Source organism: Amphiura filiformis, chromosome 7 (assembly GCF_039555335.1).
Source record: "Amphiura filiformis chromosome 7, Afil_fr2py, whole genome shotgun sequence".
NCBI lineage: Eukaryota > Metazoa > Echinodermata > Ophiuroidea > Amphilepidida > Amphiuridae > Amphiura > Amphiura filiformis.
The window spans coordinates 44526114-44553117 of NC_092634.1; the positions used below are offsets into that span (position 1 = coordinate 44526114).

The window sequence follows — 27004 nt, forward strand, 5'->3', positions numbered from 1 at the left end:
GTGTTAAAAACACAACCCGGAAGTGATCATCCTGGATGTCAACTTCGTCGATCATCAACAAAGTTGCATCCACACATGCAGCACACACGCAAAAGGCTTCAGTGCACGAATGTTGCTGCTGACCTGAAGTAAAAGCTGTACGTACTGCTAACGTTTCTGTAAAAGACAACAAACAGCTCATATGTAGTGGTGGTAAGTACTCAAATACTTGGTTTTTGACATGAAGATATGTACATATCAGCCCTTACATGATAATAATGACAATGCATGATGACTTTATGGTTTTAGCTTAAGGGGGTACTACACCCCTGGCCAATTTTGTACCTATTTTTGCATTTTTCTCAAAAATTATAGCGCATTGGTGACAAGTAAGATATGTATATTATAGGGGCAAGGACTACAGCTACTGCACTGAAAATTCAGCAACTCAAGGCAAGTAGTTATTGATTTATTGATCAAATATAGGTTTTCCCTCAATTTTGAGTGTAACACCACAACTGTTATCTGTGCTGAAATAAAATTTCCAGTGCAGTAGTTGTAGTCCTTGCCCCTATAATATACATATCTTACTTGTCACCAATGCGCTATAATTTCTGAGAAAAATGCAAAAATAGGCACAAAATTGGCCAGGGGTGTAGTACCCCCTTAAAAGCTTAAAGGGGCATTTCGTGATCCACAGCCTCATATCATCCCCCCACTTTTCTCAAAAAAAGTTGAGATTTTTATATCACTGGAAACCTGTGGCTACATAATGTTTATGTACGTTTAGCAAAGATATCGTGAAATTTTAATTTCGTTCTGGTGCACCAGAACGAAATTACAACGCATTGTCTATGGAGCAGTGTAATACATAGAATCATGCATAACTCGCGAACGCAAAATCGGAATCAACTGAAATTTTGGGAGTAGGTTTTTTTCGTGGATATCTTAGTTCACCACGTAAACTTGTATGGCTCAAAATTCGGACCGCTCGCCATTAAGTTTACTGCTTTCTGTGTTTTGAAATTTGGTGACGTTTTAACGATCCCCGATTCCCGGTCGATTATTTTAGCTGTGTCACGTCACATGCATGACGCTGGTGGGTACCAACCAAACTTCAGAAAAAAAAAACCTTGATCGCCGATAACGATGTGATATGGGACTTACATATAGGATTTCACAGAGATATTTCTTGCCAAAATTTGACCATTTCTAGGCAAGATGGCCCTACTTTGTTTGCGTTATGTGAAAAAGGACAGTCTTAAGTAAGTATAAGTGCAACGCTTTTGATGTTTTGATGTTTTGGAGACTGGGAGGGATCAGAACCAAATGATGATGGAGCCTATTCTTGACTGTGTAATATTCCTTCACCACATTATCGTACGGTAAGAGGCTTATACGATGGACAGATAGTATCAGTTTGTGAATGAGGACATCGTATAAGTTCCTTGTACTATGGATATCTAATGAAAAATGACATAAATAGAGGATGCTAGGATCACAAAATACTCCTTTAAGCCATGTTGTAACATTTTCATACAAAATAGATTTTTTTTTGCCAATTAGCTTTTACTGTCACATATATCCCCTTTTAATTTTGAGCCGAACAACTAAGGCAAACCAAAGAAAATTGGAATTTACATGTACTACCAGCGCTGATGTCGCCAATACCGTCTGATACACATATGCACTCTTTCGGTCATTTTACAGTACGATCCTTTGAGGCTTTGTTGAGTAGATCACCATCCCGCACGCCATGTACGTACAGTGTTATGAACATCACGGATGCGTTCGACTAATATTTCCATCGTAATAATAAAACGACGGTTCCTGCGTTTTATTAGCTCAATTTGCGAAGCAAAATTGAACTATAGGCATGATCCGGATTTCTCAATGTTTTTTTCTTTCTCTTGCTACATCGTTTGAGTAATGGAGCTGGTAATTTGAGGTGGCGATCTTTGCAAGTTTGTTCATGAAAGTTACTTATTTTGCTGGGAAAAAATGGACAGGAAGTGTGCTTTTTCGAGCAATTTGTCACTTAAAAATTGTGCAGTTTCACAAGAATAATCTCATTCCTAGATTTCTTACATGCTACACCAGGTTTAACCTTGGTGTTTTAACCAATATAAGTCATCTGTTACATGTTTACATTTTAGCTTTGCCAATGATGTTACTGTGTTTATGGAGGTTTAGATTTGGAGCATGTGTATTTTTGCAGAGACCTCTCAGATATTTGTGAGGATAGTTTTACATAGTAATTATTTTTTATGTGAGATTGTAAAATTCTAAAGCTCCCTAAATATGCATAAACCACTAAAACCTAATGTCAACAGTAGAGTGTTTGTTTAAGAATTAGTTCAAGTGCTTGACAAGGACAAAGTAATCAAGGTTGCCAAACTCATAGTTCAGTAGCCCAAATGGGCAACTTTTGAAGATTTTCCCTGAGACTTTCAACAATTTCCTGTCCCACAGAAACAGATGGTTAAAATTGGGTGGCTTTTCAGCAATGCAGGTGCAATTTGGATGTCTTGAAGGCCTACATTTATTCAACTAATTAACAGACACAGATAAATTTGGGGTAAACTTAGTAATTGGAATCCTTGAGAGCGTTCACATGGTAGATTCCCCCCAAGTTTTTGTCCGAGAACCGCTTTGCTCAAGCAAAAATTCCTTTAGCTGTGTGGACATGCCTAAAGACAAATATTTATTACTGCTAATATTCCTGTCAGTTATACCTGAAGATATTTGGTGCCCATTCATTTATTTATTATTCATTAACAATTTATATGCAGAAAAACCTCGGCACCTTGCCTCCCTCCTGAGCAGTGGCATTGGGAGCTAGGGGAAAGTTGCATCCCCAACACAGAAATTTCCAGTGATGAAAATGGAGATGGGGATCGGAGTAAAGTGTCATTAAAATGACTGAAAAAGGTCAAAAATTGACAAATGGGGACAGAGTTTGGCTTTACTCCCGCACACTAAAATGCTGGCTATGCTGTTGTTCCTAAGGCCACCTTTGTTTCAGATGGACATTTTATTGTGAAAGGACCTATATGTCATTGCACAAGAAAATGAAGAGATACAATAAAAAAAGTCCACATAGCCCCTTAATTAAAAGTATTTAATTATTTTTGTAATCACTCAAAAGCATTTTGTGAGAATTTTACATCCAAACTAAGTGCTATTCCATTTTTATGGGCCTTTTTATTTTACATGTAAAGTCTATGGGGTTAGAAATGGACAGCAATATTGAAAACCCTCATTTTGGGCCATTTTAGTCACTAAAATGACCATAAAAAAGAATAGCACTTAGTTCAGCTGTAAAATTCACACACAATGCTACCTTAGTGAGTACAAACATAATTAAATACATTTCATTTGGGGGCTATAGCAAACAAAATTTCCTATACCTTAAGGCCCCTAACAATCAATTTTGAGTTTCCTGTCACATAATTTCTGAAAACAAGTGAGGTAACTTTTTCATTATTCATTATTCATTATTTTTCTGCCTTTCATTATATGCCCAACACGCATACTTAAAATGTGTTGTTATTTGCCACTCACTCACTTGAAGATGGATGTTTAGCCCAAATGAGATTCAAAAGTATATTAAAAAGAGTCTGCAAGGTTGACAGCAAAATGTATGTTTTGGTTTTGATTTTTCCACAAAAAATAAAGTGATATTCATAATTTTGTTTGCAAATATAACCAGTTTTTATCGGTATTTTTTTGGAAAATCACAATAATGAATTCAAGTGAGGGTCAGAAAATGAAGTGAGGGTGGGTGATGGGAAACTCAAAATCGACTTTCCTTGGCCTAATGGTTATGGAACAAAGGTGGAGGGCCCTGTTGCACATAAATTACCTTTATATACATGTACATTATGCCACATAAAATTACAATTTTGTTTCACATCCCCACCATGAGAAGTGGATCTAATGTAACACCAAGATAATTGGATTCATTTGTATGATCAAGCATGTCATATTGTTGAACTTGGTAAGAATGTGAGATGCACCAAATACTATATAGATTATTTAGTTTTATTGTTAATGTTAACTCGTTTTTATAAAACCAACTAGCAATATTCTTGACCAGTATCCGAAATAATGAAAATATGGAGGTTACCCGAGGATAACTAAAGCATAAATTCTGCTTGTCCTCAATACATTTTGGTTATCCCCAAAATGTGTCATACTTTTGGAGGTAAAATATACATAATAGAGGTTGTCCAGGGGATAAGTACATAGCTCAATATGGTTGTCCCCAGTGATTTTAGGACAAGAGGATAAGTGCTTATTTCGAACACTGTTCTTGACATAAATAAATAAAGAAATGTTATAAACACAATTAAATACCAGTGTATTAAAAAAAAACCAATTTGATATATTCAACGGTTATACATATATCTGAACATTATATTTATTTTTAAAATTTCAAATAACAATTGAGCTACAGCACCCTTGGTGCTCTTGTTCAAAATCTCGGATTTCAACAGTTTGACAAAACTACAGCACCCAGGGTCTTGATTTTTGCAGGATTTGTTAGTTTAATAAAGTACTACAATATAATTGTGTAAAAAAACGCCATGTTCGACTGTACGTACTGTGTTATGAGCATCACATATGCTGGGCACATATGTTTTCGACTAATTCCATCGTAATAATTAAACGACGGTTCCTGCATCTTACTCAAAATCTCGGATTGACAAAAAGCTACAAAACTACAGCACCTGGCTACAGTCTTGATTTTTGCAGGGTATGTTAGTTTAATAAAGTACCTTGTGTAAAAATACATAACTTAGAAAAAGATTGAGGGCGTCTTCCTCAGCAAATGTTACAATATGACTTTAAAGTTACATTGCACATGTTGCATGCATGCACACATAGCAGTATAGGGGAGATTGGGGTTAGTTGGAACGCGGGGTAAGTTGAAACATTGTATTTTTTTCTGACACAAAAAATTAATTTGGTAAAATACTGGCACCTAGTAATAGTTATTAGTAAGGGTCATCATCCACCAAATTAGCAACAGCACTGATGCCCCACCAGTGTTGGCTTGGGAAAGGAATATATCTGTTTTTTGACTTACTGACTAATTTTTATACCCCTCAGAAAAGATGCGTTATCTCCATGTTGTTTGAAGATTCAGGGGATTGTTTTTTGAGTATCATAAGCACTTAATTCCCAGAATAATGTTAAATAAAAGTTTTATTGTATTTCTTATTTTGTGTAATGAACTTTGAAATGTAAAAATAGGCATCAGGGTTAGTTGAAACTTTTGAGGTGGGGTTAGTTGACACGTGAAAATCGCATAGAAAAATATGGTTAAAATTTGACTTTTTAAAAATTTGTAACATGTTTACCATTTCTTCAATATTGCTTTAATATGGTTAAAATACAAGCAAAAAGTGCACACAGAAAGTACATTTTATAATATTTTAGGCTTCTCATATTTTGGTCCATGGTGACACTCGTCACCTTGTGTCCAAAGTATTGACCCTCACTCCCACATATTTATTTATTCATTTTTTCACACTGATTGTATGTTAAAGGGTGCCTTCAAGGGAAGTATAACCCTAACAACACAATAATAATTATTTTGAAATTTTTACAACCCGTGTTTCAACTAACCCCACCCTATGTTTCAACTTACCCCAGGGGTGGGGTTAGTTGAAACACTCTTTTTCAAATTTTCAAATTGGATGAATAATCATAAGCAGGTCCAATACAGTTTAAGGCTGTATTTGTAGCATGTATGTATATGTTTATACTGATATGGTTAGTGTTTCTTGAAAGTAATCGGTTTGCGTTAAAAAGACGATTTTGTGGAAAATGTTTCAACTAACCCCAATCTCCCCTACTGACTTAGACTTGCTGGTAGGACTATATTGCGCATCATGCATTCATGAACATTTCATGATCAGATGATATAGCTGGCTATTTCTGTTTGCCAATTATGGCTTCTATATTAATAGTCCTCATTAAAGAGTAGTTTGTGTGCTACTAGCATATCCCCCGGGGGGGTTACTCCCATTGTGGCCTGTACACCATCCGCGATAATCAACTTTTGAAAAGCACCCTAAACAAGGATTTAACCCTTGGCTAAAACGACACCCTAAACAGGGATTTCATTCCTAACATCAAATTTCATACCCTAAATTTCATTTCCGCGTATTTAGAAATTGCAATTTTGCTACCCTTTTTCAAATTTTTCATGTTTTTGACACCCTAAACGCGACACGCGGATCGTGCCTACCCACAAAAAACTTGACCCTTTTACGCGTTTTCATTATCGCGGATGGTGTACAGGCCACAATGGGAGTGACCCCCGGGCATATCCCCCAAAAAGCTTATATTCCCAAAATATAAGTTATTCCAATTTTGCATTTGCGAGTCATGATCTAGTACATATTAAATAGGGTCCATATGGCCACTGTGCTGTATTTCATTCTGTTACTAAACAGAATTTACTTGAGAAGTCTGTTCAAAATATGCAGTATTTGCTCTAAAAGATTGCCTCGATTCTTCATTCTTTGCAAAAGAAATGTCAATGTTGATCTACTGAAAAACGACAGCTCTAAAGTTTGTTTGGTTTATATAAGGCAGAAATTATACGGCTTTTGTTACTGCGTGCCCCGGGCTGCGTGCGTCAATGAAGTCCCAACTCACGCTCGCATAAATTCACATAAGCATGCATTTAAACATTGCAGCCAACTGTGTGCATGCCATTCTATATCAATACACAGTGTTATGATTTTTTTCCGCCTTATATATGCCGAACAAACTTTAGCCTCAAATGTGTAACTATTGTGTGCAAATTTAAAGCTAAAGTTTGACCATATTTTTGCCAAAGAAAGCAATATGTATATAGCCAGTGGTTTCTCATTGTACCCAGGGAGCAGGGATGGTCCACCTGCATCGGGAAGATATAAAAACCTCATGGGTGTCAAACAGTTCAGTGGGGTCAAATAAACACCCCTAGGGTGGACACGTAAAAAAATCTTCTGCACGGGGCCTACAACAGGGGGGGTCACATGTGGGGGGTCCATTTTAGTAATTTTTGAAAGTGGTTTTTGTTTTGTCAATTTATCATCCTGCAAAGAGTTACACTTGATTTAAAGGTGTACATAGGCCTACACTATATAGTAACGGATGATTGAAACGCTACCGTAACATGGTTAATGACTATAATGAGGCTATACATCGTGTATATTACTGTCCCTATCTAGAATACTAGAAAATGCTAAAGGTGCCTTAAGACTTCCAGCTATTTCAGTGGAATGTTTCATTCTTATAGGAACTATTTTCTGTAAATCCTTTGTCAATATGACCATCATCTATAATATATGGATGATACTACATGTACATTCACATGCACATCAAAGCGAACTTTGTACCTCTTGTCTTAGAGTCCATTAAACGTACTAAGCTTAGCTACATTGTGTTATCATGACAAATGTTGAAGTCATACAATAATATCCTATTGGATGTCTTCTTCAGATCCAATTTTTTCTTCATTACTTGACTCCAGTTCACCTGCCAGTTCCATTTCCAAGTCTTCTTGCAGCTTTGCTCGACTACCCGTCAGGATGTCCTCTGCAGATTCAGCCGATATTGCAGCGTCTGGATGCTTTTGAACACTTGCAGTTTCTCTGGCACCCTTTCCTGCAGGAGCAATTGGTTCCTTTTGACACATTTGGTGGCCATGGTGGATTTCACATTGCTTGTGGAACTACGATCTCCCCCTCTAAAGTCCATCCACATTCCTTTGTGATGTATGCTGTTTTGTCTATGATGCATGCATATGCTGCTCTCTCCAGGTGAAGGCGAAATGCATCCTCGGTTGGTGGTAATCTCTTTAAGTTAGTAGTATCATTCTTCAGAAATTTATGAGCTCTGAGCTCTGTAAGACTATTACACCGGGCGATGTCATTGCTGGAAGAGTAGACTGAAATGAACAACTGCTGCGCCTGGTCAATGACATCATCTCTCAGGTTGTGGTCAGCCTCTGCAAAACTAGCAAGATGATCCAGTGGAACAGTCTTGCTTTTCTCTAACAATGTAGGTTTTCCAATGAAGAAACGGTAGCTGGCCGTAATGTCTTGTCCACTGGGACTGTGGATCAGTGGAAGGACCTGACACCAGGGGTAGCGCTACCTGACACCAGGGGTAGCGCTAACTTGCACCATCTTCTTCTTCTTCTTCTTCCAATATAGTACAGTCCGCACATAGCGTATATTCGTACTTTGGGGTCATAAGTCGCATTCTTTTAGCTTTTGGTGAACAGAATTACCATTTAGAGGTTGCTAAAGGGTCAATTTAACCCCTTATATCTATTGTTTTGGCTCCATAGTTTTAAAAAATGTGCAATTTTTGATCCCTTGTTTGAAAACCTAACGCTACCCCTGCCTGACACAGATAGATCTGTATCTAGTTTGCCTGCTATTTCATGGATAGGGAGATAGCTCTCCTGGTCAGTTTTCATCCAAAACTTTCCTGAAGCATGGTAATTATAGAGGGCCAGGGGATTCACTCTATCATTAAAAAAATCATTTGAAGAAGTCAAAGAGCCCTAAGAATAAAAACTCTAGTGTAATTCACGCCAGACACAATTTCTCTAGTTTGCCTGCTATTTCATGGATAGGGAGATAGCTCTCCTGGTCAGTTTTCATCCAAAACTTTCCTGAAGCATGGTAATTATAGAGGGCCAGGGGATTCACTCTATCATTAAAAAAATCATTTGAAGAAGTCAAAGAGCCCTAAGAATAAAAACTCTAGTGTAATTCACGCCAGACACAATTTCTTTATATGACAAAAATTAATTTTTGTAATCGATCAAAAAACAAACGTTTTATATCAATTTTAAATTTAGCCTGAATCCGTAAATATGGTACCTCTCGCCCTTTTTTAGGTCAAGGCAGCTATTTTCACCATTATGCAGCGAACCATTGTTGAAGCTATTTCACATACATGTATAAAATACTCCAGAGAAAGAATGATGCCATATACTGTTGAAATATCTTTAGTTGATTTCGAATGATAATGTCATGAAGTCGTAAATTTTAAGGTCAATTTCCTAAAACCAAAACAAAACATTGCGACGCAGATATTTCCCGACTTACGCAATTTCATCATCACATCAGTGTCTTTATTATTTGTTTGAAACCTTTCCCAAGCGTTAGGTGCTCTTTATGCATAAAGCGGCTAATCTATCTTTACAAAAGCGCGTCTTTTTTAGTAAACAAAAGGCTAAAGATGGCATTATGAGATTTATCATTTATCATTACACTCCTCCACTCAACTGCCATCGTGGCGAGCTGTAAAGCGCTGAACACGTGTCGAAGGAAGTTTCAATCGCTGGTTCGAATCCCAACGAAGCCTGTGGAAACTTTTTTTTTTCTTAAAAATTCATGATCGCATTCCCAAATGAGTCACTTGTCGGTAAATCATGTATCGTATCCTTAACTCAGAGAATATGTAAGGAAGTAATTACAACTTCTCTGCTCAACTGCAATCTCACTTCCATTGGTCAACAGGGTGCATTTTTGTTCAAGACGGAAACCTCCTGCAAGAAACAACTTCACCGATCCTAGAAATGGGTTGACCATCTCATCACTGACCTACTTCTCACAGAGGTACAGGCAATGCTGATTTGTTGTTAGATACGCTGAAAAAGCTATGGGATCAGGTGCACAAAATTGGCTGCTCACTTCATACACTTTTCCACCTGTTTCAGCCCATCTGGTATACGCTCTGTAGACTTCAGGTTGTTGGCATAATATCTGTCGCAACAGAAGTGTATGCTCTCTGTACGTTGGGATAGATTGGACATTAGTGATCGTCTGTATTGGTCAGCAATATCTGGAAAAGGATCATCTCTGTTAAATGACCACTTGCGAATGACAGACATTGCATCAACAATCACACTGGTGCTAACAATGGAATCTGTGGGACACCAGATATCTTCAGCAGGTTGCACTCCAGTCTCCTCCTTCAGGGCTTTTCTGTATTGACCCCCGGGATTGACCCAAGCTCTCAAACCCAGGGTCCATGCTTGCTTGTGGTCAGAGAGAGAGAGAGAGGTGACCACTACTGAAAGACGCAGATATGATGCTACATTAGGCTATATGATCACTGGCATGTCCAGGATCTGTTCCTGCGGGGGCTCAGAGGGGCTTTCAGGGTTATGTGGGGGGCTAATGGCTAAAATCGCCATAAAACGGCTGATTTTACATGATTTTTAACAAAGTGCAGGGGGGCTTCAACCCCAAAGCACCCCAGACACGACACTGATGATTGCTAGCTGGGTCAAGGACTGGGTTGGGTAAGGTCAATGGCGTCAGGTCTCTGTTACTAGGCAGAGGGTACTCAGGATAGAAAAAGGTGTCAATTCTAAAGTAGGAGTGGGTCTACAAGAACGTGAATCGTGAAGAGGATCTAGTTACTTGTTATCTAGCATAAAACATGGAAAGAATGTGAAACAGCACAGCAGATCAGTGTATTGATTGCAAAATTTAATGAAATATGATACCACACATGCCATATATATGCGCAGCTCTACTTCATCTGATACCCCCCCCATTATCCAGACCCCCCCCACACACACACCCCAACATGGTGCCCTAAGTCCAATCAAATGTATGGCATAATTTTAAGCATCAATTTACTAATCTTTGTGCAAATAAAAGGTGATTTTGTCACATTATAGTGCACTATATTAAGTATTAGGCCTACGCTGCAAAAATAGGTTTCCGGGGGGCAAATTTTGACCCCCCATAACACCCCCTGTGCAGCTGATTTCAAAACGTGTCCACCCTAGGGATGTAGCCTATAGTCCATAGAATCCATCTATATAGGACACATTTTTATATCTTGCCAAGTCAGTTTCATCAAAATATGGGGGTTTGCTCCCTGGGGTATTGTATCAAAATCTCACAACTTTTTTGAGAAGTGATAATAATAATAAGTGATATGGGATGAGGCTGTGGATCATGTAATGCCCCTTTAATTAATTATGAGCCCTTGGTTACTAGAGAACTCTAGATTCAAATTTGCACATGTACAATTTTTATGCAATAGGGGTGCAAGAATTTACCCTTGGGTACAACACAAGTTATATTTTAAATCTTGAACTTTAAATGTAAATAAATAAATGTAGAAATTTATTTAGCGCTTTATGCCGTAAACAGCCTCAAAGCGCTTTACATTTATTCCGCCATCATTACAATATGTCGGAACCACGTTTGCAGCCTACAAGTGGCGCAGGGTCCATCAGTACAACGACTGTGACTACCCCTAACAGCTTCCCATTGCACCTGGGTGGGGTGAGGCAAGCGAGGCAAAGCGCCTTGCCCAAGGGCGCAACACGGTGGTGGGACGGGAATCAAACCCACGCACGTCGAGCAAGCTCTCAAATTATGAGTCCAAGGCCGTAACCACTGAGCCACCGTGCACTTTAAAAAAACTTCAACTTTAAAAATTGAATAACAAAATTATTATCTAGAAAGTAAAATTAAACTTCTTAATTTTTTTCAAATATTGGCGCAATATCATCGTACGGACAACATGTTGTTTCTAAGAATATTTTTTCACAATTGGTCACACGATTAAGAATATTGCAAATAATTGCAAATGGTTCATTAGACCACCATTCTCATAATTTTTTTCTGCCATAACTAAATGCTACGTAGATTTTGAAAGTGCATATGACTCCATTTTTTGAGCCTAATACAGCTTGATAAATATACACACCTGGTTTATGAATATGTCAAATTAACGGGAATAATGTTTTTTAAAATGTTTTAGATCAGAAAAAAACTGGTTGGAGTTATTTAGAAGGGAATGTTTCATTTAAAATATTAATCCATTTAATTGACTTGTTATTATTTTCACTTAGCTACAGCTCAATGAAAGTATACACACCTGGTTCATTAATGTTCACGTTAACGGTTTTATGTTAGATAGCTACTTCAATAATTCAGATCAATAGTAGAAATACTTCATCAATACTGATATCAGCAGTAGATAGCTACTTCGTCAATTCAGATATGAACAGTAGAGCCTACTTCATCAAAACTGATATCAGCAGTAGATAGCTATTTTGTCAATTCAGATCAGTGGCGTGCACAGCTCATTGAAAGTGGGGGGGGGGCAGGTTATTCAGTTCCCCCGAATGGAGTCTGATTAGGAGCAAATTTTCATGTTTTTAACATTTTTCCCCCGAATGACCAACAAAAGTTGGGGGCCATGGCCCCCTCCCCCCCCCCCCTTTGTGCACGCCCACTGATTCAGATATGAACAGTAGAGCTACTTTATCAATACTGATATCAGCAGTAGATAGCTACCTCATCAATACTAATATCAGCAGTAGATAGCTACCGGTACTTTATCAATTCCGATCTGATTCAGATATAAACAGTAGAGCTTCTTCATCAATACTGATATCAGCAGTAGATAGCTACCTCAACAATACTTATATCAGCATTAGATAGCTACTTCATCAATTCCGATATCAGCAGTAGAGCTATTTCGTCAATACTGATGTTAGCAGTAGATAGCTACTAATTCATTAATTCAGATATCATAGGAGTTGTAGAGTTACTGATATCAGCAGTAGATATCTTCTTCATCAACTCAGATATCAACAGTAGAGCTACTTCATCAATACTGATATCAGCAGTAGACAGCTACTTCATCAATTCAGATATCAGAAGTAGAGCTACTTCATCAATACTGATATCAGCAGTAGACAGCTACTTCAGACTATAGAACCCTTTTTAAAATTCGGACTATAGAGCCTATTTTCATATTCGGACTATAGAACCTTTTTTACCAATTCGGACTAAAGAACACGGTATCCGTTTCGGACTATACATGTAGAACCGTTTTGCAATTTCGGACTATAGAACCTTTTTTTTAATTTGGACTATAGATCTTATTTTCATATTCGGACTATAGAACCCTTTTTAAAATTCGGACTATAGAGCCTATTTTTATATTCGGACTAGAGAACCGTTTTTAAGATTCGGATTAAAGAACCTCTTTTAATATTCGGATTAGGGAACCTTTTTTAAAATTCGGACTATAGAACCTTCGAAATAAAGAAGCGTCGGAATAAAGAACCTTCGTAATAAAGAACCGTCGGATTAAAGAACCTTCGGACTAAAGAACCGTCGGAATAAAGAACCTTCGGACTATAGAGCTTCCACCAGTACATCAATACTGATATCAGCAGTAGATAGCTACCTCATCAATACTGATATCAGCAGTAGATAGGTACGGTACTCCATCAATACTTATATCAGCAGTAGATAACTATACATACCTCATCAATAGCTACTGATAGCAGCAGTAGATACATACTTCATCAATACTGATATCAGCAGTAGATAGCTACCTCATCAGTACTGATATCAGCAGTAGATAGGTACTTCATCAATACTGATAGGTACTTCATCAATACTGATATCAGCAGTAGATAGGTACGGTACTCCATCAGTACTTATATCAGCAGTAGATAACTATACATACTTCATCAATACTGATAGCAGCAGTAGATAGCTACCTCATCAGTACTGATATCAGCAGTAGATAGGTTATTTCATCTATACTGATATCTGTGTTACATAATGATTGTTGATATCAGCAATTGATAGCAGTTTCATCGATACTGATAATTGCATGCAATGATGCAACTTTCTGTAAAATACTTAATTCTGTGGTAAATAGTGGACAACTGATTCATAAATACTAACATCTGTAGTAGATATTGCCATTAATACTAGAAAGTGCAGTAGAGAAATATACTTCACTTGATCATTTAAGGAGGCACACAGGATCACTAATTATCCATAAAAGTATACATTTTTTGAACGGAAATGAGCTCATAAATCCATTTAAAATGTCAGTTTTGTGTCAAAAAGTACAATTTTCGAGAAAATCCCCAAAAGCGGCTTTTTTGACCAAAAATTTTTGGTCCGCCATAAAAAATTATTTGAAAATCAAAAACTGTAAAACATGAATTTTATTAATTTAGACAAATAAATCTAGAAAGTGTTTTTTATTTTTTCGAAATTTTGCTTAGTTTTTAAAATATAGGCAAAAAATCAGTAAAAGCATGTGACCCGTGTTCAAATTTTTGAATCATGGGTGATAAAAAAAAGTTCTAGGCCCTAATTTAAAAAATGAAAAAACACTATCTAGATTTTGGCCATATCTAAACGTTTGACTTAAAAACTTACCTCAGTGATGCTTCATTTAGACGCTATGGCGGACCAAAAATGGTTAAAAGTGGTCAAAAGTGAACTTGCCGAAAATCGCGATTTAGAAAAATACAGCGGATTTTAGGTCCATTTTTGAAGATTATTCCATGAATATATAATCCGGTGACTTGTGACGTTTGGTCAAGTTAGAAAATGAGAAGGGGCGTCCAACTGCAGCAGATTGGCATTTTTTTGGTGATTTAGAAGGTAAAATATACAATATGAAAAAATTATCCGTGCACATTCGGCATATGTTTATCCACATGGTGTAGCCATTTTATTTACTGCAGTCTTGTTTCCATGGTGCAGCAGAGCTTCCGGCAAGGCCGCGACGTCGCGTCGGCGTTTGAGGAGCGACAGGGCGCGGGGACAGACAGACAGGTTACTCTGTATTAAAATTTGTGGACATCAGAAAATTAGGATAGAATAACTGACAAGCAATTATTTTAGCAGATAATCAGGAAGTTTTATGAAATGAAGAATAAATTGAGACATAATCATGATAATTGCGATTTCTGTTTTGTAGGCCTACTAATTTTCATAATTTTGCTTTAAAAATTTATTTATCGTTTTGGTGATTTTCTTTTTTCTTTTTTTTTTTTTTTTTTTTTTGGTGTTGACAAATATTGCATTTTTATGTTCATTGTCCTTTTCTGAACCGCAAACATGATGTTGTTACTACTCGTTGCTTTTTCTTTTTAGTTGGTGCTTGACTGCTTGAGAGGCATCACGCCAAAGATAGGCATTTTAACGCCCGTTATAGCTAGGCCTACATCACAGGAATCCCAAGTAAAATTTTAAAAGATTCTGATGTGTCGCATTACTCAATATTCCGTTTTGTTATTGTAATTGTTTGTTGTTATCATATTTTATTTTTAACTTTTTACGGAATATCAAACACGTACAAAAGTCATAGGCCTATTAGACGTATAGGCCTAAAGCCACAATAAAGTTGTAAAATATTTTGTACCGCATAAAAAGTGAATAAAATACAACAACAAAAATAAAAAAAAGTGTGTCTGTTGTTGTTTTCAATCAAATAAACGTGTAAAAAGTGGGGTAAAAGTTGTAATATGTCTTGAATAAACTTCTTGTAAAACGGACAAAAAGTAGGCCTATATATGTTAAACGGGCAAAACACGGAGAGGTCACAAGAAAACTGAAAAACACGGAAATTAACATTATAGCCTAACAAATCCGAATTTCAAAAGTAGAAAAGGAAACACTTATGGCTTTAAATTAAATTGTGGTTTATGCAGTAGGCCTACTGTATATATAGGCATCATGCTATAAAGAGCGTTTTAAAACACTGCATGAAAACATTCACAAAAAATGCTTTAAAGCAGTTTACCTTTTAAAGTAGGCCTATGCAGAAAACATTATAAACGTGAAAGTTGAAAGCCAGACAAACATTGCAAATAAAAAGGCACTCGGCCAAAACATTCGCAAAAAGTGTTGTAAAACCAAAAGCTTTTATCGCAATCATGGTATATAATACTAGTAGACCTAATAGGCCTACTAATGGAAATGTAGTTAAAATGGGTTCTGAAAAAAGCACGAATTTGCGTTTTCTTTTTACTGGGGGTCGCCATTTTGTGCGATTTTGTTGGGTAGAAAACCGTACAGGAATCACAGTGGTACCACATGTGTACACTCATGCTGATTTCAAATATCGACATTTTTGACATAGAGTTGTAGGCCTATATGCCTAGATGGTCGATATGATGTATTGAAATGTCAATCAGGAGTAGAGAACGTTTGAAAACGAATCTTAAATCCGTGTTTTAATATCACTTTGAAACATTATTAAGGGCATTAGGTATATAGGCCTACCGGTAGTAGACTAACTATATTTTTTATGGTCTTCAAAATTAAGACGAGACTGAACGACCGCAAAGGCTCCCGAACCAAGGCTGGGACTGCATAAAAGGTAGGTCTATATTCTTGTCCGACTACACCAACTTGGTAAATCAAATAATAACAATGAAATGAATGAATGAATGAATGAATGAAATAAAACAAATTTTTAAACATAACATAATAAGCCTAATGATGTACTATACGGGCTAAGTCTAGCCTACTAGCAAAATATTTAGGGCTTACGTTTTCTATCGTATCTATCAGATTGCGTAATCATTACAGGGCTTCTTACGGGTAACTACTTCTTACAGATAAATTTCATCTTTTCAAGTTCAGAATGAAACTTGAACAACAAAACAAAAACAAACAAAAAATTCACTATTATGTTCAAATTTAAAAAAAAACCTATAATTTATACCACTATATCAGCACTTTTTGGCAAAATTTATCGAGTAGGCCTAGGCCTACTGATTCTGGGACGGGGACGGGGACGGTGGTGGTCTGCACTTTGTCGGCCCGCAGTTTCGCAATGCAATGGTGCAAGCTTTACCTACCTTGGAAGAGATCAATACGATAAAATACGGTAGTGATCGCGATTGGCGACTCCAGCGCCTCAATCAGTAATCACCTCGTCCATCCAGTTTACCATGTGTGCGTGTCTTTGCTAGCTGCTATGCGCGCATGCAAGCGTTACGAGAACGCGATCTATTTCGGAAAACAATGATTTATTTGCTTTTGCATTTTGACAAATTCTTTAATGAAAAATGGTCTTTAAAATAGCTTTTCTTATGGTTCAAATTTTAAGATTTCTTTAAAATCTATTAATGACAAGATAAAATACGGTTTGAAGATGACATTAGTGATGAAAACTCAATTTTGGCCATGTAACACTTCAGTGATCCTGTGTGCATCCTTAAGGTATCAGCAGTAGATGTGAGACATCATCAGTAAAGGCACTATAACAATTATACTTCATCATTTTTTCTCCTCCAGGTTCATGGACATGCCAGGTGATAATCAGAAAAATGAGACTGTTCATGTTGCCACCAACGACAGCTGTTGTAGCATTATTCCTGTGGTCTCTTCTTGTACCACTAACCACAGAGACCTCTGCAGGTGTACCCAAAGGACATGGAGAACCTCTCGGTAACCATAGAGACTCAGACGGCCATGTTGATATATTGACCACACTTCCATCACCTCAAGAATTCTGGGACAAATATGTTAGCAAAAGAAGACCTGTTTTATTTAGTGGTGCAGCAAGGAGTTCCCCAGGGATGCAACTGTGGACCGATGAATACATGCTTGAAAAATTTGGTGATTTGAAAGTGAGAATTGAAGGGAAGCATCAGAAGGAGGGCAAATATCCTGAAGGAGAGAAGGGAATAGCACAGGATACCTTGAGGAATGTGTTGCAGACCTACAGGACTAGGGATGTGTATGTGGTGTCTCAGATACCAGATCCATTGACTGAACAGGTACAATCAGGGTCAGAAATTCGGCGAGAATCCGAGAATCCATTCTCGCAAAGATTCTCATCAACAGAATTGCAAGAATCTAAATGGATTCTCGTAAATATTTCAATTTATCATACAAAGTTATATGGCGAGAATCCATGAATTCTTGCAAAATTCCACTGGGAGAATCCAAAAGGATTCTCGCACTTGGTTGCAGATTTCTGACCCTGACAATAGTTCAAATAAAAGAAATAAACTATAGTAGGAATTCCAATTGAATGAACGCAGCTTTCAATAGCGTGACTTTCTTGTGAACACTGAGCGATGTACGCCAGTGTGTGCGACTGTGCGTGAGTAACGTGGAAGTGAATCTAACCATGCCAACGCACTCATGATTGGTTAGCATTGTGTCCAAGGTCGTGCGTTCGCATTGTAGTTAGAATCGCGGTTGGATCGAGTACAGCTGTTGAAATCTACATTCATTCAATTGGAATTCCTACTATAAATCATTGGATTTTTTGATCACCCTACACTGCCAGACCCACAAGGCCACATAAAACATGCCAAATAAGGGTTTTGTGCATTTTTTTAAAGCAGACATCATAAATTCTCCATTAAATGTGAGATTTTGATGCACTGGTGGAAAAATGTCATCAAATGGAATCAGGGGAACAGACAAAAACTATTGGTCACACAAGTCCTTTCATGTTAGCCATGCCAGGTTTTTAAGTTTAAAAAAATGTCAGTATGCTCTAGAATTCCTCTAGCATTCCTGAGTTTGGTAGTTTACTTGTTTGTCTGTTTATTTGTTTGATTTGTGGAGGCTTGCTACCCAATATCTACAGTGATTTTGACTATATACATGTTTAACTTTGTATCCTTATTTCCAGGTCGCAGTTCTCCCTTTCCTGACATGTGGTACCTTCAAAGACCACATCTTAGAATCCAACCTGTGGTTAGGTGGCCATGGTACACAAAGCCAGATCCACAAAGATGCCGACAATGCCATCAATTGCCTCTTCAGTGGTACAAAAACTTGGATCATGATTAGCCAAGACTATGAACATCTGCTCCCTGTGGTGTCGAGTGGTGGATATTCTGCAAGGGCCACCATCGATCCTGATGACGTTGACCTGATAAAGTATCCCAAATTCAGTGAAGTGCCGTATACTCATGTGGATATGAAACCTGGCGACTGTCTCTTTATTCCAGCTAGTAAGAACTACACTTTAATCCCAGACTGAATTAAAAAGACTAGTTTGCATCTGACATCAGTGACATCACTGTCAATCAAGCAAATTCCCCATGAACCTTGATTGGTTAGTAGCCCGTAAAAGGAAGGTTGATTCATCTGATGTCTTCATCAGATAAAAGGAATCACAGAAAATGGAAAGCAATTATAGCACTTTTCTAGGCATGGTACGTGCCTTCAGTAAAAAAGTTTCCTGTAAAAAGACCTAACTTTTGAGATGATTTGTATGTTTGAAGGTCTAAAATTAAACAACGGTGTGTAAAATAAACTTGCTTACTGCTTATGTCTTGTCTCTCTAGTCCAGTATCCTCGATTAGTTGCTTAAGGGGGTATATTATAACACCCTGGCCAATTTATTTGCCTATAACTACTACACTGAAAATTCAGCAACTCAAGGCAATTAGTTATTGATTTATTGATCAAATATTGGTTTTCCCATCATTACTTGTCACCATATCTTACTTGTCCTTCCGTGGTTGTCCTTTTGATCTTTTACCAAAATATTGGTTTGAATTCACAGGTCATTGGCACCAAGTCAACTCTCACGGATCCAAGAACTTGGCTGTATCCATCATGATGTCCCGCCTCAAAGAAGTTGACCTCTCAGAGTGTGATGGCATTGACCTTGATTTCAAACCTCTTAGTGAGATGAATATGGTGTTTACTTATGATGGTTATAGTGAACAGACTATGGGGGATATGGATCCATTTGAACTGAGGTGAGTGTGTCTTCTTTAAAAGTTGTTGTGCTTGCCTGCATTATATTAGACATTCTTAAACACTTGAGAATGTTCCTGCAATCTTATTGGTTCTTACCCGTGTGATATGACACGATATCACACGGGTCAGCTGCGTAATGCATCGACGCGATCACGCGTGCTCGCTTTTTGAACCAATGGGAGGCGCAGTGCAACAACGGGACTGGTCGATTTTAAGCCCTAGGTAATTCCTTGTAAAATGTAGAATTTAATTTGATTAAAATTTGTAATACTTATGATATTTTTATTATTTTGAATTGAAGTGTTTAAGAATGAGAATAAAGGTATTGTTTTTAGCAGCTGGAGTGCATCTATCGTCTCATATAACACGAGCGACATCATTATTTTTGGCGTAAAACAACTCGGCTCCGCCTCGTTGTTTTACTTAAAATAATGATGTCGCCCGTGTTATATGAGACGATAGATGCACTCCAGCGGCTAAAAACAATACCTTTATTCTCTAAATAGAGTACAGCTGGATGCATATTGAACTGCACGGCTGTGTGCACTATTGTTGGTGTTGCACGTAACATTGTATACTTAGGGGATTCAATCATGTTTCACCAAGGGCAGCTATAAGCTGCCTGAGTGAAGTAAACCACGCAGACGCGCCGGACGCGAGTTGTTAAACGGTGATGAACAACGGTGAAACATTGAACGACCTTCAACAACAAAAACAAGCTAAAGACCATATAATTCAAAGGATTATTTCATGAGGAATGTCAGTTAATCATTGCCACTCAGTCTTATGAAAAGGTAGGTGATTTCAGCAATGAAACAACAGAATAAAGCGGCAATGTTTAGCCGCTACCTCCAAAAATACGGAATTCAACTTGTATATGCGCACACAAGTTCCAGGCATGATGTTTCAATTTGTTGACCTTGTCTTTCGGGGAAACTAAGGTCTGATGCAATGTCTAAGAAGATACTTTATGCGGGTGATATTCAGCAATGTTTGTTCTATCTGGAAATGGGCACTATAAACTCATTTTTCACTCACTGTTGTAGTATTTATTGAGTGGTTTTTAAACAAGCACGTAAAACTACGGTGAGATTTTTAGGAAAACTATATATACTATTATAATTTCTATATTATAATGACATGTGTATCTCTATCATTATTTCAGAGAAAGAATTGTGGAGCTTTGCAGTGCCATAAAAGAGCTTAGTTTTTCTGCTGTTTATCATGAATTTTTCCATGTAAGTTGTTTTCCATATTGTAACATTTGCATAGAAGGACTTCATCAATGTTTTTCAGAATTCAGATTTTTGCACAATTGTGATATATGTGAATAAGCTTAGGTGCTGAATTTAATCTGAGGTTTTAAAAATCAATGGGTCCCATCATTTTATGCAAATGATCAAAATACTAGTAACCATACCGCGGAAACATGGGATGTTGCCTCAGGGGATCGACGCTAGGTCAGGTACCGCGTGAGCAAACTCAAAAATAGCGCAAACAGCTTTCTTCGCGCGTAAGATTCACGCGTAAGATAAGCGATGTCGCAAGGTCTGTACGCTGCACCTGCGTCAGCTGAATTCGAGTACGCTTAGAGGGCACAGGCATGGAAAATTCCAATCTGTGTATTAATAATCTAAGCTAGTAACACTGTGCATACAGGCACTAGGATCCACAACATCATCATCTATCAGGGCACAGTCCAGTAACTGCAATACATTTGCATATTCATTGAATGGCCTTTGGAAATTTGTATGGGTACAAAAACTCATGCACTGCAACTTGAGGTCAAATTATACCCGCATGCGAAGCATGAACGGGTATATTGCCATTCTATGGTTTCTTCTCCTCCTTCTTCTCCTCCTCCATCAAACACATCATTCTGTCAAGGCTAGCGCTAAAACTACAAGGGCCACAGGGCCCATATGTGGCACACTTATGGGCCCTACCACGTAGATTTATGCTTTGCCCATCTTGGCCCCAGAGGTCAAAGGTCACGGGCCCCAGGGGCCCAAATGTAAAAAATACAAAGCATGCCGTTTCTCATCAAATGAAGCAGCCTCAGGGCCCTGAGTTGGTACAATGATAGCCCCAGGGGTACTCTATATATACAAGTATACATGAGCCCCACATGTCATATATTATGGGCCCCAGGGCCCCAAATGTTAAAATAAGGGGCAACAGATTGACAGGGCTAGCGCTAAAACTACAAGGGCCCCAAGGCCCATATGTGGTACACTTATGGGCCCTACCCGTAGATTTATCATTTGCACATCTTGGCCCCAGAGGTCAAAGGTCACGGGCCCCAGGGGCCCAATGTAAAAATACAAAGCATGCTGTTTCTCATTAAATGAAGCAGCCTCAGGGCCCTGAGTTGGTTCACTGATAGATCCAGTGGTACTCTATATATATATACAAGTATACATAAGCCCCACATGTTATATATTATGGGCCCCAGGGCCCCAAATGTTAAAATAAGGGGCAACAGATTGACAAGGCTAGCTATAAAACTACAAGGGCACTAGAGCTCATATGTGGCACATGTATGGGCCCTAAGTTGAAAATTGCCTTTTGCCCATTTTGGCCCCAGATGTTTAATTAAGTCTAGGGGCCCCATAGGCCCAAATGTTAAAACAAAGGGCCGGTCGTTTCTCAGCAAATAAAGGAGCTACAGGGTTCAGATTTGGTACACTAATAGGTCTTTAGCATTATATTGTTATATGTATATATGAGACCCCATGCGTCACATAATATGGGCCCCAGGGCCCCAAAAGCTAAAACATAGGGCCGGCGTTATTCAATAAAGAAAGCAGCTACAATGCCCAGCTTGAGTCTGCTGATAGCACTTGAGAATTATATTTCAACATACGCACATGAGCCCCATAAGTCAAATATTATGGGCCCCGGGCCCCAAATGTTAAAGCAAAGGCCCGGCCGTTTTTCATCAAATAAAGCAACTTTAGAGCTCAGAGTTTGTACACAGATTACACCTGAGAATTATATTGTTATATGTACATATGAGCCCCATATGTCGCACCAAACGCTAAAACATAGGGCCAGCCGTTAATCAGTAAATAAAGCAGCTACAGTGCCCAGCTTGAGTCTACTGATAGCACTTGAGAATTATACTTCAACATATGTACATGAGCCTCATAAGTCAAATATTATGGGCCCCAGGGCCCCAAATGTTAAAAAAGGGCCGTCCGTTTATCATCAAATAAAGCAGCTTCAGGGCTCAGAGTTTGTACACAGATTGCACCTGAGAATTATATTGTTAATAACACCCATCCCATCCCACCCCATACACGTAGGACTAAACAGATTCACAGACAATAGCGTAATTATAATATAGACTAGGCGGTTACCCGTATTTCGCAGTTCTCGGCTGTCATAGTTATTGGCTTTTGCAAATCTCAAAATCGTTGACCATGGATGACCTAACAAACGCAAACCTGGGCTTCCTTGGCCAAAGTTATACACCCACCGACCAAGTTTGAGCTCCATGAGCAATTTGAAATCTTAGTTTTTTGACCTATGACCTCTCAACCGTAAGTCTGACAAAAAGGTCACAATGGAACTTTTGTTTGTTAGTCCAATTTCCACCTACCCACCAAGTATGAGCTCCATAGGCAATTTGAAATTTTGACCTTTTTGACCTTTGACCTCTTAACCATATGTCTGAAGAAAAGATCACCGTGGAAACTTTTGTTTCAGGGCCGGCGCAACCTATGCGACAGGTCAGGCGATCGCCGCACCAGTTTTGAGCAAAGCAAAAAAAGAGAGAGAGAGAGAGAGAGAAAAGGAAGAAAGAAAGAAAGAAAGAAAGAAAGAAAGAGAGAAAGAAAGAAAGAAAGAGAGAAAGTATGCACCAAATCGGGCGAATTGAGTTCATAAATGCAAAATTTCCCTAGGCAAGGGGATGCTGCCCTTCAATACACTGGACCCCGTATTGGTCATAACTTTACAGCAGGCGCGGTTTAGGGGCGGGCCCTCCTCCCCGCACAAAAAAAAGAGGAAATGAGAAAAGAAAAAGGGGTAAAAAAAGCTATACAAAAAGGAGAAAGGGAGGAGAGAAAAAGTTAAATTGCACGTAATTGAGTAGGTCCATGCCTAAAAAACCGCACATCGATCGGAAGTAGGCCCTATAATATAGGCCTGATTATTTTAGGCATTACTTGAAGGCGGGTCCTCGTACCAAAAGCATGTGCAAATTACTGCGGGCCCGCCGATATGCAGGGCCTATCACATTTTGTCGCCAAAGTCACTAGACGACAATAATAGGGAAAACTTGTTCACGAAAGGCTTCATATGGACGGGCCGTCATTCACAAATATTTTCGGCTTTTTCAACATGTTCTAACTAAAATTTTACATACTAATAGTGCCAAAATGGTCCACCAAATCGCTTCAATTAGGTCTTCATTTTGCAAAATTTTCCAACTTCTCAGCTCCGAGGGGGGAACTTGATATCCCCCTCAGACACCCCCTTGCATAGTGGATAAACAAGTGTCCATTTTCGCTTCTGCTTTCAACATTTTGCCCATTTATTTTTAAACAGGCCTACAACAATAGGGAAAACTTGTCCACGAAAGGCTTCATGCCATGTCATTTCACAAATTGTCGGTTTTTTCAAACTAAAATTTTACACACTAATAAAGACAAAATGGTCCACCAAATCGCTTCAATTAGGTCTTCATTTTGCAAAAAGTTTCTTACTCCTCAGGGGGGCACTCCCCCCCTCAGACACCCCCCTGCGATCGATGCTCGCTTCACGTACATTTTTTACATTTACCATATTTTATTTTAAAGCACCCGGGAAGCAGTCCTGGATCCGCCCTTGTCACCTTGTATATATTGATGGGTCTACTTTCAAATTCTCAGCGGCACCCCCACCCCCTTTCCCGGGTTTTATAATGTGAAGTTCTTAATCTGCATATTTACCATTGCAAATTGGGGAAATTATAATACATGTAGAGTGATTTTTTTTTTCGTGATTCTCGCGCAACCGGGACCTTATTTTGGTGTTAACTTAAGTCAAGAATATCCACAATTTTGTTAAAAAAAACAACAGGAAATGGCTTCTAAGCGCATCCAGAAACAAAAATTTTCAGGGGCCCTAAAGCGGGCCCCTGCACCCGCCCCACGCCGTTAGGCGCTCCGCTCGCGTCGCTCACTACGCTCGAATTGGATAGTATATTTCTAGCGCCGCACCACTTATAAATCCCTTGCGCCGGGCCTGTGTTTGTTAGTCCAAGGTCCACCCACCCACCAAGTTTGAGTTCCAGAGGGGCAATTTGAAATTTTGACCTTTCTTGACCTATGATCTCTTAACCGTAGGTCTGACGAAAAGGTCACCGTGGAAACTTTTGTTTGTTAGTCCAAGGCCCACCCACCTACCAAGTTTGAGATCCAAAGGGACAATTGAAAATTTTGACATTTCTTGACCTATGACCTCTTAACCGTAGGTCTGACGAAAAGATCACTGTGGAAACTTTTGTTTGTTAGTCCAAGGTCCACCCACCCACCAAGTTTGAGCTCAATGGGAGCAATTTGATGTTGTTACCTTTCTTGACCTATGACCTCTTAACCGTATGTATGACGAAAAGGTCACCGTGGAAACTTCTGTTTGTTAGTCCAAGGTCCACCCACCCACCAAGTTTGAGGTCCATAGGAGCAATTTGAATTTGTTACCTTTCTTGACCTATGACCTCTTATTCATAGGTATGATGAAAAGGTCACCGTGGAAACTTTTGTTTGTTAGTCCAAGGTCCACCCACCCACCAAGTTTGAACTCCATAGGGGCAATTTGAAATTTTTACCTTTCTTGACCTATGACCTCTTAACCGTAGGTCTGAGAAAAAGGTCATTGTGGAAACTTTTATTTGTTGTTCCAAGTTCCATCCACCCACCAAGTTTGAGCTTCATAGGGGCAGTTTGAAATTTTTACCTTTCTTGACCTTTGACCTCTTAACCGTTGGTCTGACGAAAAGGTAACCGTGGAAACTTTTGTTTGATAGTCCAAGGTCAACACAATGGCATGGCTAGATTTGCCATTCAAAGTATTTGAAATTAGACTTCAATTGAACTTGCCCCCGTCCTTGACCTTTGACCTGAAAAAATATAAACTCGTTCTTCCTCATACCAAGCTGCACCCACCCACCAAGTTTGGGCCCCGTACGGCCTACAACGGCCTCACATTAGCAGTCACAGACAGACAGACAGACAGACAGACAGACAGACAGACAGAGAATAGCGTATTATTATATAGATAACATAAACGTTACGGCTGTTCCAGTTAAATTACATACCCATTGGCTGTTCTATTTAATTTACATACTCCCTCTGGAACGGCCACAAAATAGGCTGTTCCATTTAATTTACATACTCCCTCTGAAATGGCTGTTCCATTTAATTTACGTACTCCCTCTGGAATAGCTTTCCCCTAATCAAATTGCATATTGTGAATTTCAATAGCGTATTATAATAATTATAGATGGTGATTGGAAATACTATGTGTGAAGCGTTAAGACTACCATTTAAATTACATACCTTTGGCTGTTCCATTTAATTTACATACTCTCTCTGAAATGGTCCCAAAATAGCTGTTCCATTTAATTTACACACTCCCTCTGGAATGGCCACAAAATAGGCTGTTCCATTTAATTTACATACTCCCTCTGAAATGGCTGTTCCATTTAAGGCCAAAAAAAAAAAAAAAAAGGTTTGTCTCACGAACATTTGCCAAAAAAGCTAAGTGCTATGCTTTTTTTTTTTTTTTTTTTTTTTTTTTGGTTTAGAAGCTATGCTAATGCGGTTTTTTTGTTTTTGGGTTTTTTAGCCTGAGACAAATGAAAATCACAAGACAGGTATTGGAAAACTACAAGTGGTCTTACAATGAAAGAGAAGCAACAAATTTACAATGTTAATATTCTGTAACTGTATTTTATTTGCCTTCCTAGAGCTGATCACTATTAAAAATCAGTGCAAAATACAAAGTTACGATACAAATGTTGGTATGAGCGAGATTTGATGTTTCCATAGCCGGAAAATACGGGTTACAGCTTCGCCCCGACACCAACTCATTTTTTAGGGCATTCAGAGTAACCGAATCGGCGCGGCGCACCGATGCAGTGCCCAATTCCTCAGCACAGTCCCCCTGTTTTAACTATCTGAATCTGAACAATCATGTTGAAATAAGCGGTAAAAAATTCGTTAAAAAACAGCTACAAAAGATACAAAATTTATGAAAACAACATGGCTTCACTTTCGATCGCAGAGTTCTCCGTAGGCTAAGTCCTTTTATATTGCATCCACTTTGCTTCGTCGGCTTTACGCTCCGTGCCGTTGCAAGGATGGCGTGAAACTAGCGAGACTGAGGCTACGGTGTGGGTTATGGGCTATCTGCAACACTAATGGCATACGCGCTGCCTGACATTTTCGATGGTTTTCTGACATTGAGGAATTCATTTTTACTAC

At 38.5% G+C, this 27004-nt stretch overlaps 1 protein-coding gene across 1 annotated transcript in view; it reads left to right on the forward strand.

Annotated features, from left to right (window-relative positions):
- Nucleotides 1-46: 46 nt before the first annotated feature.
- The window catches only part of LOC140157211 (uncharacterized), a 32671-nt gene continuing 5713 nt past the window's right edge, over nucleotides 47-27004 (forward strand). The window contains exons 1-5 of the mRNA XM_072180329.1: nucleotides 47-192; nucleotides 17097-17581; nucleotides 18451-18775; nucleotides 19333-19531; nucleotides 20698-20770. Coding sequence (XP_072036430.1) covers nucleotides 17129-17581; nucleotides 18451-18775; nucleotides 19333-19531; nucleotides 20698-20770 — 1050 coding nt within the window. The 5' untranslated portion in view covers nucleotides 47-192; nucleotides 17097-17128. The remainder of the gene's footprint in view (nucleotides 193-17096; nucleotides 17582-18450; nucleotides 18776-19332; nucleotides 19532-20697; nucleotides 20771-27004) is intronic.